This window comes from Phaseolus vulgaris, chromosome 11 (assembly GCF_000499845.2).
Source record: "Phaseolus vulgaris cultivar G19833 chromosome 11, P. vulgaris v2.0, whole genome shotgun sequence".
Lineage (NCBI taxonomy): Eukaryota > Viridiplantae > Streptophyta > Magnoliopsida > Fabales > Fabaceae > Phaseolus > Phaseolus vulgaris.
In genome coordinates, this window is record NC_023749.2 from 32,511,289 (window position 1) to 32,530,243 (window position 18,955).

At 42.3% G+C, this 18,955-nt stretch overlaps 1 protein-coding gene across 1 annotated transcript; it reads right to left on the reverse strand.

Moving 5' to 3' along the window:
- Nucleotides 1-17,007: 17,007 nt before the first annotated feature.
- LOC137839470 (uncharacterized) lies at nucleotides 17,008-18,584 on the reverse strand. The gene is made up of 3 exons (XM_068648587.1): nucleotides 17,993-18,584; nucleotides 17,528-17,722; nucleotides 17,008-17,225 (listed from the first exon to the last, which is right to left on the reverse strand). Exons 1-3 carry the CDS (start codon nucleotides 18,582-18,584, stop codon nucleotides 17,008-17,010), a joined length of 1,005 nt encoding a protein of 334 aa, XP_068504688.1.
- Between the last annotated feature and the right edge of the window lie 371 nt (nucleotides 18,585-18,955).

Here is an 18,955-nt window from a genome sequence, read left to right on the forward strand (position 1 = left end):
GAGGTGATGACACAAGAAATCGGGGTCAATGCCAGGCATGTCCGAGGCAGACCATGCGAAGGCATCTAGGTGTCGTGCTATGACCTCAGCAATCTGGTCCTGCACTTCTTGGCCCAAGGACTTGCCAAGCTTGAACTTCTTGCCCCTGATATCCCTCTCCAACACTTCTTTTGCTGGCTCGGGTCGTCTCTCCCGGGCGATCTCGACACGAATGACCCCTTTTTCCCTTGGAGGTTGGGTAGTGACGACGTACATTCCTCTCTTTGTTTTGAGGTTGTTCTCGTAGTACCTTTTGGCTTCCTTCTGATCAGACTTGATGGCGATCAATATTCCTTCAAGGGAAGACAACTTCATCTTCATGTGGCTCGAAGATGCTACTGCTCCAATCCTGTTCAAAGCGGGTATGCCCAAAAGCATGTTATAGGTTGAGGGAGCATTAACACAAGGTACATGATGTTAGTAGTGTGGGAGACCGTGCCGTTAGTGAAGGTTGTCCTCAACTCTACGTGCCCCCACACTTTTACCTAGTCTCCCGCGAAACTGTACAGACAACCATCGTAAGGCCTCAACTGGTCAGGAGACAGTTGCAGTTTGTTGAAGGTCGACCAGAACATCACGTAGGCCGAGCTTCCCTAGTCGACAAGGACGCGGTGTACTTTTCTACCCACTGTCACCACTAAGATCACCACAGGGTCATTGTCGTGTGGGACCACATGCTACAAGTCGATCTTGGTGAAGATGAGGTCGAGCTCGGGTGTCTAGTCTGACTTTTGTGCTTCTACTGCCATCACTCCTCTAGCATATTTCCTGCGTTGGGAGGCGATGCACCCTCTTCCTGAGAATCCTCCAGAGATTGTGTTGATCTTTCCGTGGATAGGCACCTCGTGCCCTTGATCTCCTGTTGGGGCTGCTGACGTCGGAGCCCCCTGCGGTTCTTGTAGGTATTCTTTCAAGAAACCATTCCTTACCAGTTCATCTAACTGGAATCCTAACGCAAAACAGTTGTGCAGGCTGTGGCCAAAGGCTTGGTGGAACTCGCACCAAGTGTCTTTGCTGGGCCCCAGCCTCTTGTTGGTCTTCGGTGGAGACTTCAGTATGTTTGCCACGTTAGGGATGGCAATCAGCTCTTTGAGGTCCATCCGAAAATTGTGTCTGGTGGGGCGTTTTCCTTCGCACATGCCCTGGTTTGAGGCTTCCTTGCTTCATATGGCGGCTACTTCCCCAGGGCTTTCTTCTCTGTCGTGGCCTCATGTACCCTTAGGGGGTGAGGACGACCAGTTCCTCGAGGTCGGACTGGGTCGATGCTTCCCTGCTTCTCTATGAACTCATCCTCTACAACGATGTGGGCTACGACTTTGTGGCGAATCTCATTCAACGTATTTGGGCGACACCTTATCAGCGAATCACTGAAAGGTCCTGGCAGCACCCCTCGTCTGAAGGCGTGTACCGTCATATCTTCATCTTTGGTGTGCAGCTTCACCACCAATGCCTCGAACCTGTTCAAGAAGTCCTTCAAAGGCTCTCCCTGGTACTGCTTTACGTCGAAAATATTGTAAAAGACAGAAGGGGGAGCCTAGTTGACGATGTATTGCTCTCTGAATAATGTTGAGAACTTGCCTGAGAATGTACTCATAAAAAACTTACAGTGCATAGCGTCGGTGCCTCCTGAAATCAGCATCTGGGTGTGAAAAACCATGATATGGGCTTCTAGGTTCTCTACGCCTGTGAAGGAAATCTTTGGACCCATGAAGTTGGCTGGTATCACAGTTTCCATGATTGCTAGTGAAAACAGCATGAGGCGAGCCCTAACTCTGCGCAGTTCTTCGTTGGCTCTGCGCAGTTCCTCATTGTTCGCGCGTGACACGGCCAAATCGACCTGGAATTGGTCTTGGTTGGCTGCTTGTTCAGCTTGGACCTTAGCCAGAATCTTGTCCTGGTCAGCTTTGGACGCCACCACCGCTTGCTGGAGAGCGCGAATGGTCTCCATGAGTTGTTGCATGGAGACGATGTCTCCTCCTTCAAGTGCAAATGCACCTTGCCTCGTATTCCTCATGTTGCTGGATGACTCTCAACACGATTGTGAAGGAGACCTAGTTTTATCGAGCCCCACGGTGGGCGCCAAATGTTCTCGCTGGTTGACTTAGTCGTCCTTGACTTTAAAGGCAGATGGTGGCTCCTCCTATTTCCTGGTGGTTTCTGCTCTCTTCTTGGGTGGTCGAGAGTGGCTCCGTTGAAGCAGAGGGGGCCCTACTTGTTGATTGCACTCCAACGATCAAGTCAGTATTAGGCTAAGAAACAGTAAAGTATGTATAGCAGTTTTAGTCTTAGAAACGATGTACCTTTCTAGGGTTCTTACCACCCTTTATATAGGTTGTGTCTAGGTCAACTCCCTGTCCCACGAGGATCTTTCCTTAAGTGAAATTAGGGTTACTGGTGAGGCATCTTGTGATGCGTTGCGCAAACTTAGCGTAGTAGCGACACAAGACCTTCCTCTTCTAGAGTGCAAAACCCTAATAGTATGGCCGTCAAGGTACCAACTCATGTACCAGCGCTGCGGTGCCATTTGTTCTATGGGTGCCCTAAGTATTCACGTGTCATGCATGCAATCTTTCCTTGGAAACCCTAACTCTTACGGGCCTTAGCGCCTCCAAGGATTATTTACTTGTGCTAGACCTGAACGTACTATACACACCACATGCATGAACCCTCTCGTGACTTAGGTCCTGCTTACGTTTGAATGATAGCTTGTAATTATTTCTGGGACCCACTTACGTGGTCCACTAGGACGACCATACCACCGAGGTCCGATGTCACGTCTGATGCCGATCTTTACAGTCGATGTCCGAGGCCTGGCCAGTACATATATTATTTACATTTTTTTATTTTTTTCAAGATTATATATATTAATATTAATATATGATAGATTTTTTTTTAATATTTTTTATATTATATTGTGCATTTTAACTTTATTTTATATATCATATGTATATTTAAAATACATTATTTTTACAATATCTTAATTTTGAATAGAAATAACGTAAGATATAATATAAAATTAATAATAAATATAGAATATAAAAGTTATATTGAAAATTAGATCAATATAATTACAAAATAATTTATAATTAAAAAATTATAAGATTTTAAAATAAATTAAAAATTGAAATTGGAAATATTCTCAAAATATATTTTATCAATAAAAAAATAAAATTTATATAAAATATCTAATAAAAGTATTTACTTTTTCCATTTATATTCATAAGTAAATTTAATTGATAATTTCATCAAACATTTGTAATTTTATAAAATAGCTTAATAGTTTGGACTGCAAACCACCTCTTTTAGCTACCACTAATTTTTCAAATTATAGCTAATTTTTCTTTTAGTTAATTTTGTTAAACATAAAAGATAGATAAGAGTTTCAGATACTTCCCCGAACCAAAAAAGTAAAATTGATGAAATTAAATACTAAAAACTTTTAACTATTTTTATTTTACTTAATTATATTAGTAGCTAATTTAAATATTATAATCTAAAAATACTAGAAGCTAAAATCTTGATAATTAATTTAAATATAAATTTAAAAATTATTTTATAAATTTTTATTAATAATAAAATTATTTTAAATATTAATAATTTTTTAATTTTTAAAATAGTATATAATTTAATTAATTTAATTAATATAGTGATTAATTATTTTTTATTTTAAATTTAATTGTTATTTAATAATTTTTTATATTAAAACTTAATAAAGTTATGTAATTATAATATACAAAAGTTAATTATGAATTTGAAAGAGACTTTTAAATTATGTAATCCAGAATATTAGAAAGGGATAATTTTGAAAATATAAATTTTTATGGAGGTGAGAGAAGAACATATAGATGTGTAGAAAGAAATAGTGGTGTGACTAATGCTTATTTGGATGTATATATATAAAAATAGGATTGTTTCTTCCTGTACCTCCATATGTTCTTCTTTCACCTCCATAAATTTTCATATTTCTAAAAATGTCTCTCTGTTATATTTCGGATTACGTAATTTGGAAGTCTTTTTTAAAATTCATAATTAGTTTCGGGATTACATAATCTGAAAGCATTTTTTCAGATGTATGATTAGTTTTCGAATTACTGGAAGTCTTTTTTAGCTTTTGGATTATGTAATTCATAAGTCTTTTTTCAAATGTGTGTCTGGAGGCGTCGCACAAGAAGAATACAAATGTATTTTCACGTTTTGTATGTGGGTGGCAGAAGAACATATGAAGGTGCAGGAAGAAACAGTCAAAGAATAGTGTTAATGTGGCCCACGGGGTTTGAAAAAAAAAGAGTGTGGACTTGTATGCTTAAATGAGGCAATTGCTTCCTGCACCCAACACTTTTGAACCTGCACCCAACACAATTTCAAAAAATCCGAAAATACCATTTATTTCGAAAATGAAAATCCATAATTAAAAATAATGCATTATGAAAAAGTAGATCCAAAAGAGATTATTGTGTTCCGGATATTAAAATCCAGAAACAAAAAATAAAAATTCTATTTTGGATAAAAAAAATCCAGAATTAAATAATACATTCCAAAAGAATTTATCTGAAAGAGATTATTGTGTTCCAGAAAAGGGGGTCAGAAACGTAATTTACATGTACCCCATTTTTTTAAGGATATTTTTGTCTTTTCTCCTGTAATTAGCCAATATGGTGCAGGAAGCAATTGCCCTTAAATGAAAGATTGTGGTATTGATGATTTCGTGTACTGTTAATATGGAATTTGAATACTTTTAATTTACTTTTGTTGATTCAAAATAGTTTAATTAGGTAATATTTGTACGATATAATTTTAATGAAAGGATATGTAAAAGAATATTTTAAGATAATAATTATGCCATATAATTTGAATTTAATATTTTCTAGTAAATATATACCATATATATATATATATATATAGTAATATATATTGTGTAATTATGTTAAAGTAGTATTTGACTTGAAAAAGTTTGGCATTAGCATAAAGTTAAAAGGTAACATAATTAATAATATTATTTGATAAAAAGATATGATAAATATAGAAAAACGCGTCTTTTTTATTAAATTATCATAAAAGAGTATGTAATTATTTATTTAATTTTATTCTTAGAAGAATAATAAAGAGAATAACTGTTTTAGACCAAGTTCTTATTAAAAACATATAAAATAACTCTGATAAATAAAATACATCATTGTACTGATATTTAATTTATTATTATTTTTTATAATTTTATGGATACAAAATTAAATAAATTATATTAAATATATATATATATATATATATTATATATAATGTATGCATAAGTATATTGAAAATAATTGTGAACTGACATAAAAATTATGTTAATAATTATTTTTTGAAGAAGAAAGATAAGTTATAGAACAAAAGTGATTGAAAATAGATATTAGTGAAATATATATATATATATATATATATATATATATATATATATATATATAAACTTGTTATATTTCTTAAAAGATATGGTAACAGAATTTTGAGGACTGTTATGTTAAATAAATTTTGTGAATTGAATAATAATTTATTATTCATTAAAAAAATTATAAAATAAATATTGATCATGCCGGTTGACTCAGTGCAAGAGCGTTGTCTCGTCACGATCTTCCTCACCAGCTTGACACCACGTGCCCTTCAAGTCCGCTCCACAGATAGCCTCTCTGAGAATCTGAAAAACACATAGTGGTGCCTCTGCAGCCGGTGGCGCTCCGACGCTCAAGTCAGATCACAGAATCACTAGAAAAACAATGTGTGTAAAAACAACGTGTAAAAAAAACCCTCCTCTGAATCTCACTCTGATTCTCTTTTATGCCTCCCTCTGTACCTGCACCTAACAGAATTCTGTTATGCCTCTCTGGCATGTGTCAGAACCCTGTTGTGCTTTTCTGTGACAACGTACCTCCAGAATCAGTAAAACGGGAGTGTCTGCGCGTGTCTGCGATTTGTCTGTACCTTCAGCGGCACAGAGTGCACCTTTGTCTGGACCGCGTCCCTCTCAGATGATGACACGTGGAGGCATGCAACTAACCACACACGTGTCATTACTTGAAGGCTCTAGCGCTTCTCACTGCGTGTCTAAGTTATCCCCTGGCGGAGTAACTTAGCGCATTCCCTTCATCTGGGTAAATCGCATACTCTCAGGAGAACGCCAGGTGTGGCTGGTCTTAAGCACACTCACCAGGCATTGCTCTCTTGTGCGAACGATTCCCCTCTCGCGATGTCATGCACGTAACGGGTTGAGGGGGTCACCAATCACTGACCGGTTTACTAGCCCCCCCCTCAGGCCACTCTCATGCACGATTCTCTGAGACATGTTCATGCGAGGTCTGTGCGTAACGCTCTTGCTGGGAGCCTCAGCCCCAGCTTAACTGCGTGTAACACGAGCCCCCGATGACCATGCATCCAATGACCGATCGGTGCTCTATTGCTTCTCGCGTTCTACCCCCAGGTGTTCATCTGGGAATTGATCTATCGATGACCGTTTGGTTACTGGCCACCGATCACCTTTCTGGGTGATATGTCCCCTGACTTCTCTGTCACTCGGTCCACGTGTCACCCTACGAGTGGTCCACGTGATTGTCTTTTGCTGACGTCATCAACCACCGATGACTGACCGGATCACAAGCCCCTCAGTCTCGAGCTGTGAACTCGTTCTCAGCGAAGAGACTAAGTGGTCGCGACCTTGGTCCACGTGGCAAGTGGGCCCACGTCACGTGCTACCTCACGTGTTGCCCTTTAACGTTACGACTACCTCCCTTAATCTCGCGACACGTGGACGCATCAACGGTCAGCGTGGAGTGTCGCTAGCGCTTCCCTTCTTTTCAAATAGGCGCGCGCCTTTACTGTTTCTTCATCTTCTTTAATCAACCCCCAGACTCTCTGCGAATCCCCTCTTGCGCTTCCATCTTTCTTCCAGCTTTCTATCTTCAGGACCTTCGCGATCATTCAAAGGTATGGTTTTTCTTCTTTCTTGTTCCATTTAGGTTCTTTTCATCGATTGCATTCGTCCCTTACATCATCATGCATCCATCTTCTCCGTTTTTCCTCTTCTCGACCCAGGCTAGGGTTTTCGCACTCTTCACTCTGCTCTCTGCTTCTCCCTCTTCCTCTTTCCACCTGGACCTTTCTCTCCTTTCCTTCCTCTGTTTTTCACCGAACTATTCATCATTCCCTCTCCTTCCATTCATTCTGACTTTTCGCTTTTCCCCCACTGCAGCTATCTATCAATGGCTCGCTTGAAACAGACCGCTCGAATCGTCGCCTCGTCTTCTGGTGCACAGCCTTCCGCCAGTGCTCCAACTCCACCACCACCCGTTGCAACCTCCTACCACGACAACGCCAGGGTCTATGACTGGGCTCCCCTGGCGTTGCTCGCTGAAACCTCTACCTTGCTGCCGCAAGGGCACCTAAAATCCCTCCTGAGCAGCGACCCGGATGAGCCCTCTTGCGCCATCGATCAGGAGAACGATTTCAACATCCTCGTCTGCATTCCCCCTCGAGGGATGCCCATCTGCGCGGACGATAGGGCCACCAATGGGGTGCCCTTCGTCTTCATCTACTCTGCCATCTTCAAAAGGTTGAAGCTACGCCTGCCCTTCACCTTTTTCGAGAAGGAGTTGATGATGGAGCTGAACGTCGCACCTTGCCAACTCCATCGAAATGCCCGGGCTTTCATCCGGGCATTTGAAATTCTCTGCAATTACTTCGGGCATAACGCCTCCGTGGACGTGTTCCTCTACTTCTTCGAGGCGAAGAACCCTGGGGACAGGTCCTGGGTTAGTCTGAACGGGGTTGCTGGACGGGTGCTCTTGGGCCTGTATCAGCAATCCTTCAAAGATTAGAAAGGCAGGTTCTACATGATATCTGCTACCCCACAAAGTCCAACATTGCTCGAGGGGTACCCCCTCTACTGGGTTCCTGTGGTTGAGTTCAAGAAACCCCGGGATCTCGAGGCCATGGCCCCCTACGAGCGCGAGTTGTGTGGGCTGTTCCTAGGGGCCAAGTACAACTCTGCACTCCTCATCAAACATGAGTTTGATGTGTTGGCTCTGAAAAAATACATAGGTAGCTCTTCTTCTTCCACCTCTTAGGATACTTGCACATTTTCATGCATGCTTGCATACATTTTGACTTACTTGCATAACTAGGCCTTCTAACTCTTCTTTTTCCCTTCGATGTAGATACGATGTCAGGGAAGGATAGGAGGAAAGCTTTGCTGGAGCTTGCCAAACTCCGGGGGGCCAAAGGGACTGGCTCCTCTTCTTCCACCACCGATCCTATTGCAGCCCCTCCTCTCTCAGTCGCGCCAGCTGAAGGCCCCGAGCCAGGAAGGAAAAGAAGAAAGCTGGTGAAGGCCTTTCCTTCATCTGCTGCTGCTGCTCTCTCAACAACACCCGATTGGCAGACTCCACTTGGCCATTCGTCTGTGGGTGTTCGACAGATGCAAACACCTGTTGTATCCCCACCTCTTCGCACAGCTTTTTCAAGAGGTGACTTGCAAACTGCGTCCCGTTGTCTGACACCAAGCGTTTAGGCACACCAAACCGGCACACTATGTTCTTCCATACAAAGCTCTCGATCTTGTGTGCGGTGATCTGGGCCACTGGCTCCGCTTCGATCCACTTGGTGAAGTATTCGATCGCCACCACCAAGTACTTCATCTGCCTGATCGCCAGTGGGAAGGGTCCCAGAATGTCAATTCCCCAAGTATGGAACGGCCAGGGGCTGTAAATCGACTTCAGCTCTTCTGGGGGTGCCTTGTGCCAATCAGCGTGCTGCTGGCATTGCTTGCAACGCTGGGCGTATCTCTTGCAATCTTCTCTCATCGTGGGCCAGTAATAGCCTGCACGGATAGTCCTTGTCGCTAGCGATCGACCTCCAATGTGGCTCCCGCAAATTCCCTCGTGGAGCTCAGCCATAATCCTCGTGCACTTATCTCCGTGTATGCATACAAGAAGGAGGTGTGTGAATCCAAACCTGTACAGCTCGCTGTCAACAAGGGTAAACTTGCTGGAGCTCTTCTTTATCTTCCTGGCCTCAATTGAGTCAACTGGAAGCACACCATCCGCTAAATAACGTTGGTAAGGCGTTATCCACGTGCCTGGCTCGTGGACAGCGCAAATCTGCATCGATCTTGACGGGTACAGATTTCCTTAGCCAGCAAGATTCCAGCGATCAAAGCCTCATACTCTGCCTGGTTGTTGCTTGCTTTGAAAGCGAACCTCAATGATTGCTCTATCAACACTCCGTTGGGCCCCTCCAAGATGACCCCAACCCTGCTGCCCAGCTGGTTGGACGACCCATCAACAGAGAGTACCCAGAGAAAGTCACCCCCGGCGTTTTGTGCCACCTCGGAGGACAACTCGACCACGAAATCGGCGAAGACTTGCCCTTTGATCGATCCCCGGGGTTCATACTTGATGTCGAACTCGGAAAGCTCGACCGCCCACTTCACCGTCCTTCCAGCCACATCGGGCTTCTTCAGAACCTTCTGGATCGGCAGATTAGTCATCACCAGTACCGTGAAGCTCTGGAAGTAATGGCGCAAGCTCCTCGCCGAGAATACAACCGCTAATGCTGCCTTTTCTAGGGCCTGGTACCTTACCTTCGGGCCTTGCAGCACCTTGCTAACGAAATATATAGGCCTTTGGGTCTGGTCTTGATCCTGCACTAGCACTGCGCTGATCGCCCTCTCAGTTATGGCAAAATACAGCCTGAGGGGTGTTATGTCTTAGGGCTTGCACAGAACTGGAGGGCTCGCCAAATATTCCTTGAGCTTTACGAAGGCCTCCTCACACTCCTTTGTCCAAACAAATCTGTTGTTTCTCTTCAAACATTGGAAGTATGGGTGGCCCTTCTCTCCACTTGCCGATACGAATCGGGACAGGGCGGCCATCCGCCCCGTGAGTTGCTGTACCTCCTTCACATTGGCGGGGCTCCTCATTGCCAAAATGGCGGCGCACTTCTCGGGGTTGGCCTCAATTCCCCTCTCTGACAGAAGAAACCCCAGAAATTTCCCTGCTTCTACACCAAAAACGCACTTTTCAGGATTCAGTTTTAGCTTGTACCTGGCTATCGTGGTGAACAAATCTTCCAAGTCTGCGACGTGCTTGTCTTTCTCCAGGGACGTCACGACCATGTCGTCAACGTATGCCTGCACATTCCTTCCGAGCATGGGCGCGAGCACCTTGTCCATCAGCCTTTGGTACGTGGCTCCTGCATTCTTCAACCCGAAGGGCATTACCCTGTAGCAATAACATGACCTTTCCGTCATGAAGGCGGTCTTCTCTTCGTCCATGGGGTGCATTTTGATTTGGTTGTACCCCGAGAAGGCATCCAGGAAACTGAGCAGCTTGCACCCTGATGCACTGTCTACTAGGGCGTCAATGCTAGGCAAGGGGTAAGAGTCCTTCGGGCAGGCCTTGTTCAAGTCTGTAAAATCAACGCACATCCGCCACTTTTCGCTGCTCTTCTTGACCAGGACGACGTTAGCGAGCCATTCGGGATATTGGATTTCCCTGATGTGGCCCGCTGCCAGTAGTTGTCGAGTCTCTTCTTTGATCGCCTGTCTCTTCTCCTCATTGAATTTTCTTCTTCTTTGACGGGTGGGCCTGACTTGGGGGTCCATCGCCAAACGATGGCACAAGAAATCGGGGTCGATCCCCGGCATATCTGAAGCAGCCCACGCAAAAGCATCCATGTGTCTACTTATTACCTCAGCGATCTGGTCTTGCGTCTTGCTATCCAAGGTTCTTCCCAACTTAAACACTTTACCGCTGATCTCCTTCTCGAGCCACTCCTCTACTGGCTGAGGTTTCTTCTCGCTGGCGATCAGCACCCTCGCGATACCAGTTTCTCTAGCGATCTCCGAGAAGTTTCTCTCAGATCTCGCCCCCATATCCTCCATCGGCACATTGCCCTCGGCGACCACTTCTAACGCCGCATCCGAAGCTCGTTGGGGTTCCGGTTCCACGCCAGGGGGAGGCATGGTGGTTACGTGGCACACAGACCTCTTGTTCTTGAGGCTGTTTTCGTAACACTTCTTTGCCTCCTTCTGGTCGGAGCAAATAGTGATGATCATACCCTCCATAGACGGCAGCTTGACCTTCATGTGCCTTGTCGAAGGCACGGCTCCTGTTCTGTTGAGCGTTGGCCTCCCCAGCAGTATGTTGTATGCTGATGGGGCGTTTACAACAAGGTACCTGACCTTCTCCGTTCGTGAGGCCAAGCCGTCGGTGAAGGTCGTCCTCAGCTCGATATACCCCTTCACCTCCACTTGGTCGCCGGCAAAACCGTACAAGCAGCCCCCATATGGTCTTAGCTGATCAGGGGACAGCTGTAACTTCTCAAAGGTTGGCCAAAACATCACGTCTGCTGAGCTTCCTTGGTCGACCAGCACCCGGTGGACGGTCCTTCCCGCTGTGACCAGCGAGATCACAATAGGGTCGTTGTCATGAGGCACCACGTCCCTGCGGTCCTCCTTGGTGAACGTGATGTCCACGTCGGGCGAGTGATCCTCAAAGGCTTCAACCGACATTATCGACCTCGCATACCTCTTTCGTTGCGACGCTGTGCACCCCCCGCCGGAGAATCCGCCAGCTATGGTGTGGATCTCGCTGTGGATAGGCACCTCGTGCTGTTGCCCTCCGCTGCTCGCCGGTTGAGACCCTGATGCCTGGTCTGCTTGCTTCTCTAGCAAGTAATCCTTCAGGAAACCACATTTGACCAGCTCGGCGAGCTGGTGCCCCAGGGCCAAACACGAATTGATAGAGTGGCCAAAGCTCTTGTGGAACTCGCACCATGCGTCTGGCTTTGGCCCCAAAATCTTCTCCGTCGTTTTCTCAGGCACTTTGAGCCTGGCAGCTATGTTTGGGATGGCGATCAAATCGGCCAAACCCATCACAAACTCATACCTCGGGGGGCAATTACCCTCCCTGGGGCGATTACTCTCCCTGGGGCGCCCTGGCCCCTTGCTCTTATTTTTCTTAGGGTCGTAAGGGTGACGCGTCCTTTGATCCCTCTAGGGAATGTCGCCGCCTCCATTACCCTCTGAGGTTGCACCCTCGTTTGGGTGCGCGGTTTAGCTAGGGCCACATTCCCTCTCTTCTCTGTGACCTTGCTCTCAGCAAGGATGTGAGCCACAGCACGTCGCCGGATTTCGGCGAACGTGGCGGGGTGGTTCCTGATGAGCGACTCACTAAAGGGCCCAAGCAATACACCCTTCTTGAAGGCGTGCACGAACATTTCCTCGTCCTTTCCTGGCAAACGGACTATCCGAGCCCCGAATCTGTTCAGGAAATCCTTCAAGGACTCCCCTTGGTACTGCCTTATATCAAACAAGTCGTAAGACACCAGAGGTGGCGCCTTGTTCACTATGTACTGCTCAACAAACATCTTGGAAAATTGTTGGAACGTGGTAATATGGCCAGTGGGTATACTGACGAACCAGTCCAACGTCGTTCCGCTCAAGGTGCTCATGAACACCTTACAATATACCGCGTCTGAGCCCCCTGAGAGCATCATCTGAGTATGAAACGCCGTGAGATGGGCTTCAGGGTCCTCCACCCCAGTGAAAGATGCTTTCACTGCCACAGTGCTAGCCGGGACTACTGAGTCCATGATCTCTTGGGAAAATGGCATAGGGAAACTGCGTGGTGGGGATGGGGGTGCGGATCTGTCCCCTGTCGCACGCTCCTCCCGCTCCTGAAGGGCTTTGCGCAGCTCTTCGTTGATCCTGTTGAGCTCTTCGTTCCTTGCCTGCGAGGCCACCAACGCCTCGTACATCCTTTCCTGCTCAGAACGCGATGCAGCCACGTTCTCCTGCAGCGTCCTCATCATGTCCATCACTTGCGTCATGGACACAGCATCTTCGTCGGTTGATAGCGCAACTGAACTGAAACGCGTTGTCCTCCTCCTTCCTCAGCAAACTCAGCAGCTCAAAGAACTCCAAACAAACGGTGAAAACCCCAGGAGTCGACTGAGACAGCGAGCAGCTGAACAGAAAACACTCGAAGCACCACCAACACAAACTATGGTTGGGAATCACGTTTTATACGTGCCCCACGGTGGGCGCCAAATGATCCTGCCGGTTGACTCAGCGCAAGAGCGTTGCCTCGTCACGATCTTCCTCACCAGCTTGACACCACGTGCCCTTCAAGTCCGCTCCACAGATAGCCTCTCTGAGAACCTGAAAAACACACAGTGGCGCCTCTGCGGCCGGTGGCGCTCCGACGCTCAAGTTAGATCACAGAATCACTAGAAAAACAATGTGTGTAAAAACAGCGTGTAAAAAAAACCCTCCTCTGAATCTCACTCTGATTCTCTTTTATGCCTCCCTCTGTACCTGCACCTAACAGAATTCTGTTATGCCTCTCTGGCATGTGTCAGAACCCTGTTGTGCTTTTCTGTGGCAACGTACCTCCAGAATCAGTAAAACGGGAGTGTCTGCGCGTGTCTGCGATTTGTCTGTACCTTCAGCGGCACAGAGTGCACCTTTGTCTGGGTCGCGTCCCTCTCAGATGATGACACGTGGAGGCATGCAACTAACCACACACGTGTCATTACTTGAAGGCTCTAGCGCTTCTCACTGCGTGTCTAAGTTATCCCCTGGCGGAGTAACTTAGCGCATTCTCTTCATCTGGGTAAATCGCATACTCTCAGGAGAACGCCAGGTGTGGCTGGTTTTAAGCACACTCACCAGGCATTGCTCTCTTGTGCGAACGATTCCCCTCTCGCGATGTCATTCACGTAACGGGTTGAGGGAGTCACCAATCACTGACCGGTTTACTAGCCCCCCCTCAGGCCACTCTCATGCACGATTCTCTGAGACATGTTCATGCGAGGTCCGTGCGTAACGCTCTTGCTGGGAGCCTCAGCCCCAGCTTAACTGCGTGTAACACGAGCCCCCGATGACCATGCATCCGATGATCGATCGGTGCTCTATTGCTTCTCGCGTTCTGCCCCCAGGTGTTCATCTGGGAACTGATCTATCGATGACCGCTTGGTTACTGGCCACCGATCACCGTTCTGGGTGATCTGTCCCCTGACTTCTCTGTCACTCGGTTCACGTGTCACCCTACGAGTGGTCCACGTGATTGTCTTTTGCTGACGTCATCAACCACCGATGACCGACCGGATCAAATATCAATCTTATTGATCAACAATAATTAATTATTATATTAATTAAATTAAATATTATTTTATAAATTAAAAAAAATATTAAAATATGAAGTAGTTTTTATTATTATTAAATAATTTTTAAATTTGTATTTAACTAGATATCAAAAATTTAACTACCAACTAATTAGATTCTTGATAGTTAGTTAAATATCAATGTATAAACTATTTATTAATAATAAAAAGTAGTTTAGATACTAATAATTCTTTTAATCTCTAAAATAATATCTTATTTAGTTAATATAATAATTAATTATATTTATCTTTAAAATTAGTTTTTATGTAATAGTTTTCTTATAATGACTTGTTAATATTTTAAAAATAATTTAAATTATAATTATAAGTATTGTGATATGTAATAAAGATATTGGAATATCTAAAGTTGTTGGTTCAATCATTATACAAATAATTTAGACTATATGTTTAGATGAAGTAACTATTACATTATACAAAAGTGATCGAACAAATTGAATTTGTAATATGACTTTGTAATATAGAAATTTGGATACGTTATGTCTTATTGATATGATGACATTAGAAAATATGGTTAATGTTGTTTTGCTGACAACAAATTATTTAAAATAATTTTAATTTTTTATGAACATATATTCGTATAATAATGTGATAAGTTTGTGTATCGATCAGTTTTTGGGCGTTGTTGACCACTGGTAATGATGGTGCCACGTAAGCGGGTCCCATGAGCGGCGTGAGTCAACGTCTCGCAAAACCTGTGCGCCAAGAAGCCAAAGAGTGGTCAGACATCGATCATCCGGATGTACCGACGTGCCACTAGACAGTGTGGAGAGATCGGACGTCAGAAACCCAAACAGTAGAGTTGGGCCACGAGAGGTGGATCCTAAACCAAACACCAATTATCAGTTAGGGAGAAGCCTAGATCATGAGGGTTCATGCGTGTAGAGTGGATGACGCGTTCAGGCGTAACACAAAGTGTAGAGCCACTGGAAAGATATGACCGGTGAGGGTCGCATTCCAGGGATGAGTTGCATGCATGGCATGTGAACAGCTAGGACACTCCTAGAGGCGGGTGACCCCAGAGATCAGGTGCACGAGGAGGCACCCAGGTGGTCACCCGTCAGAGGTTGCACTCCAGTTAGGGACCCCACGCGCTAGGTTATCCTAAGAGTAAGGTAACAACAGTGTTGGGCCCGCCCCATCAGAAAAGCCCATTTCGGGTAAAGAGGAAACCCTAGTTTCAGTCTATAAATAGTAAGGTAACAAACTTGGCCATTTCTTTTGCACCGCTTAATGCACACAGTAAGAGATATACAGTTTGGTGTTTCCTAGCCCTAGTATTGACTTGAGCGTTGGAGTGCAAACGGCCTCTAGGGTGCCCCTTGTCTTTGTGTTTTCAGGCATTCATCACAAGAACGACACATGCAAATGCAAAAATTCTGGACGAAAGAGTGACGTAGGCACACGAAGACACTTCGAGTCAACCGGCCAGAACAGTTTGTAATGAATTATTTGTACTATTCCAACGTTACAATTTACAGAGAAATGTGTTAAATATAATTAATATAATATTAATTATAAATGATTGATAATAATCAAATTTGTTAGATAACTTAAAACTTTGTTTCATTGTAAGTTATTATTTATTAATATGATTAATATAAGAAACTCCTATTTTGTTGAATTAGACTCTTTGCAATATTGTATATTATAGAGAACCACACTACTATTAATAATAATTATTTATACACTAAATTTAAAAATTTATAGTTGATGATTTAAATACTTTTTATGAGTAATTAAAATGTGTTAATTATATCAAAATAATTACATTAAAATGTGTTAATTACGTAAAATCTTAAATAATTTTCTTATTTTATTTATAAAAATACTTTTTGATTTTTTTATGTTGTAAGTAGTATATTTTGTTTGATAAATTAAATTTAAATTTCACTTTCTAATTTTATATAGTTTATTTATATATTTGAAAATAATATTAAAAAAATTATATAAGTTAGTTAATTGAAACTAAAAATACTACAATAAAAAAGATATGAATTTGATTTTAAACTAATTGGTCATAGTATCAATTAAATAAAAAAATTGTATATCATTACACTGCTATTAAAGTAATTTGTTTGTTACAACAATCACAAAACATATAATTGTTTTATATTATAATAATAATATTATATATATATATATATATATATCTTTCTATTAAATGTGACTATAAATTTTAGGTAAAGATGATGTTAACAAATATTATAGTTTAAAAAATAAGAGAAAATCTATAATAATATATATGTTAAATGAAGCAATAAAACTATATGAAAGGAAGTGATTATTAGTATTAGTATTAGGAATTTTAGTGGTTAATGGTATAAAGATGCTAAGTTAACTTTAGGCAGTTTCTTTTTCCACCTTTACATTTTTCTTCTTGCAGCCCCACATGTAAAGATAAAACTGTCCCTATTAATTTTTAAAAATCCTAAAATGCACTTAAACTTAAATTATTATTTTCTTCTTCATTTGCCTCTGAGCAACATTGTTTCATTTCTCTCTCAGCGGACTCCATTGCCTCTTCATGGACTCCATTCCTCTCTCAATAGTACCGTTCCATCTCGTGTTTCTGTTGGTGATTTTGGATAGTGTTTCGGAAACTTGGTGGGAGAATGATCATTTCTCTTGAAGGTAAGTTAATTTTTTTTTTTTCGGATCTGCAGTTCCATTTTTTTCTTTGGATTTTCATTTTCGTAGTTCATATGTATTATTCTGGACAATACAGTCCGACAGTTTTATGGAATAGAGAGTCCATGTTTATTTTTTTGCATTCCGGATTATGGAATCCAAAAAAATTTTGGATTGACGCTTCTCACTTGCTGTACACAAAGATGTCTTATTTGAATAAACAATCTCACGTAATTTGGCTTTGATGTTAACCTTACTAGCCATGTCAACCTCATTGAACTGATTCATGATGACAATCCACTCTTGTTTGGTGGACAACTCTGTTGAAGTATCACCACTTGAAATATCTGAAAAGCTTAATCGTGTCCAAATGAAATGCACTGACTGCAATGGTATGCTACCCACACCAAAGTCAATTCACAAGCACAAGGAAGGTCATGAGTAGATCTAATGGTGCACCCACAACGAGATTTATCTAAACCAATATATTCAACTCGATCACTCTCTTCGGCAATATACTACAAAGCATATTTTGATACAAAGCCAACAAATTTATTATATCTTGTTACATTAAAGACATGACTCACCACATGCAAACTCTTTTAAAATGAAGATTTAATTGCATTATGTTGCAGGATGATCATCTTACTCCTGGAATCCCAACAAAAGCATAAGTTCCCCATTGACATCTCAAGGATCCTCTTTAATCTCCAATCTGCAGCCTCAACCTTGTTACTTTTCGTGTTGCCTAAAAGCATGACCTTATCCGTCCAAACCTTAACAAACTTTTCTTTATGTGGATTCAACCAGGTACTAATCACATATTCAGTAAATATAAGCCATGCTGAACAAACAACATTAAATGCCTCCACACAGATGTTCATAGGACTCTACATTTTCACAATCAACAATAGCTCCCCAAGATTCCATCACTTAATCCCATGCTTCTTTTGGATGAACAATCATTTTACATTTTGCTTTAACATTTTTATCAATGTGGAAATTACATAACAAATGAGCAACTTCGGGAAACACAACATTTATTTCATTCATTAGAGCAATATCTCTATCACTAACCATAACCTTTGGGTATGATCAACTCTAAAAAACAAACCTCTCAGCTTTTCAAAGGCCAATACAAAGTTATGATGACATTCTGATGTGAGTAACATAAATGCAGCATTGAAGGTCAATCTCATTGAGGTAACACCAACAACTTCAAACAAGGGCATCCTATACCTATTAGTTTTGTACGTACTTTCCATCATCAATACAATGTTAAAGACATTCAATAGTTTCACTGAATCAGGGTGTGTCCAAAATAAATCTTGCACAACATTCGTCCCTTCCTCAAACCTAGACCAACGAACATACATATCTCGCTCAAGTAACATCATCAATTGTTGTATTTCAGTTTTATCACCTCGTTCTGATTTTCTGTACAAATATCGTGCATTGTAAACTTGATTTATTGTGTTCACATTTTTCTCATTATGTTGTTTCATTGTTAGCAAAATATTTATGGGTTTCACTGCACTATTTGTCATGTCCATAAGCATTGACTTCTCACTACATGTGAACCTACCAACATATGGATGACCAACCAATGTATTTGCCAACTCATGATTATGAGACCCACAAATTAATTTCAATATCCATCCTTCACCACTCTTTACTGGATATTCGTAATCTAAAAGGACAATCATATTTTCTATTTCCACTCTCACTAACCTGTAAATCCTTCTTATATCGTTTGTATTTACCTCCTATCTCACAACTTAATAATGCAAATGTCTTCCTTCCTAGTTGACCAGTTGAAGTATCCGATCTCAATATTGTTCGAATATATGACCTTAAACGAGAAGGGGGGATTGAATTGTTTAAGAGGGTTTTTTGAAAACTTTTTCAGGTTTAACAAAATTCTTTGTGTGAATCCAGAACAGGAATCAAGTTAGCCAAGAAGTTAAGCAATAATACAACAAAACAATATAAAAACAATCGGTTGTTTCTTCGAAACAATCGGTTGTTTATATCAGCAAAGCTTAAAACAAAATTTAAATGAGTTCAGGGTAAGAGA

Excerpts from the sequence above, each read along its gene's own strand:
- LOC137839470 (XM_068648587.1), bottom strand. The coding sequence starts at position 18,584 with ATGATTGTCCTTTTAGATTACGAATATCCAGTAAAGAGTGGTGAAGGA. Across the intron at positions 17,723-17,992 it reads GGCCTTTGAAAAGCTGAGAG|CATGGCTTATATTTACTGAA; the intron begins GTTTGTTTTTTA and ends TTGTTTGTTCAG. Across the intron at positions 17,226-17,527 it reads CTTTTGTTGGGATTCCAGGA|ATATTTCAAGTGGTGATACT; the intron begins GTAAGATGATCA and ends TAAGCTTTTCAG.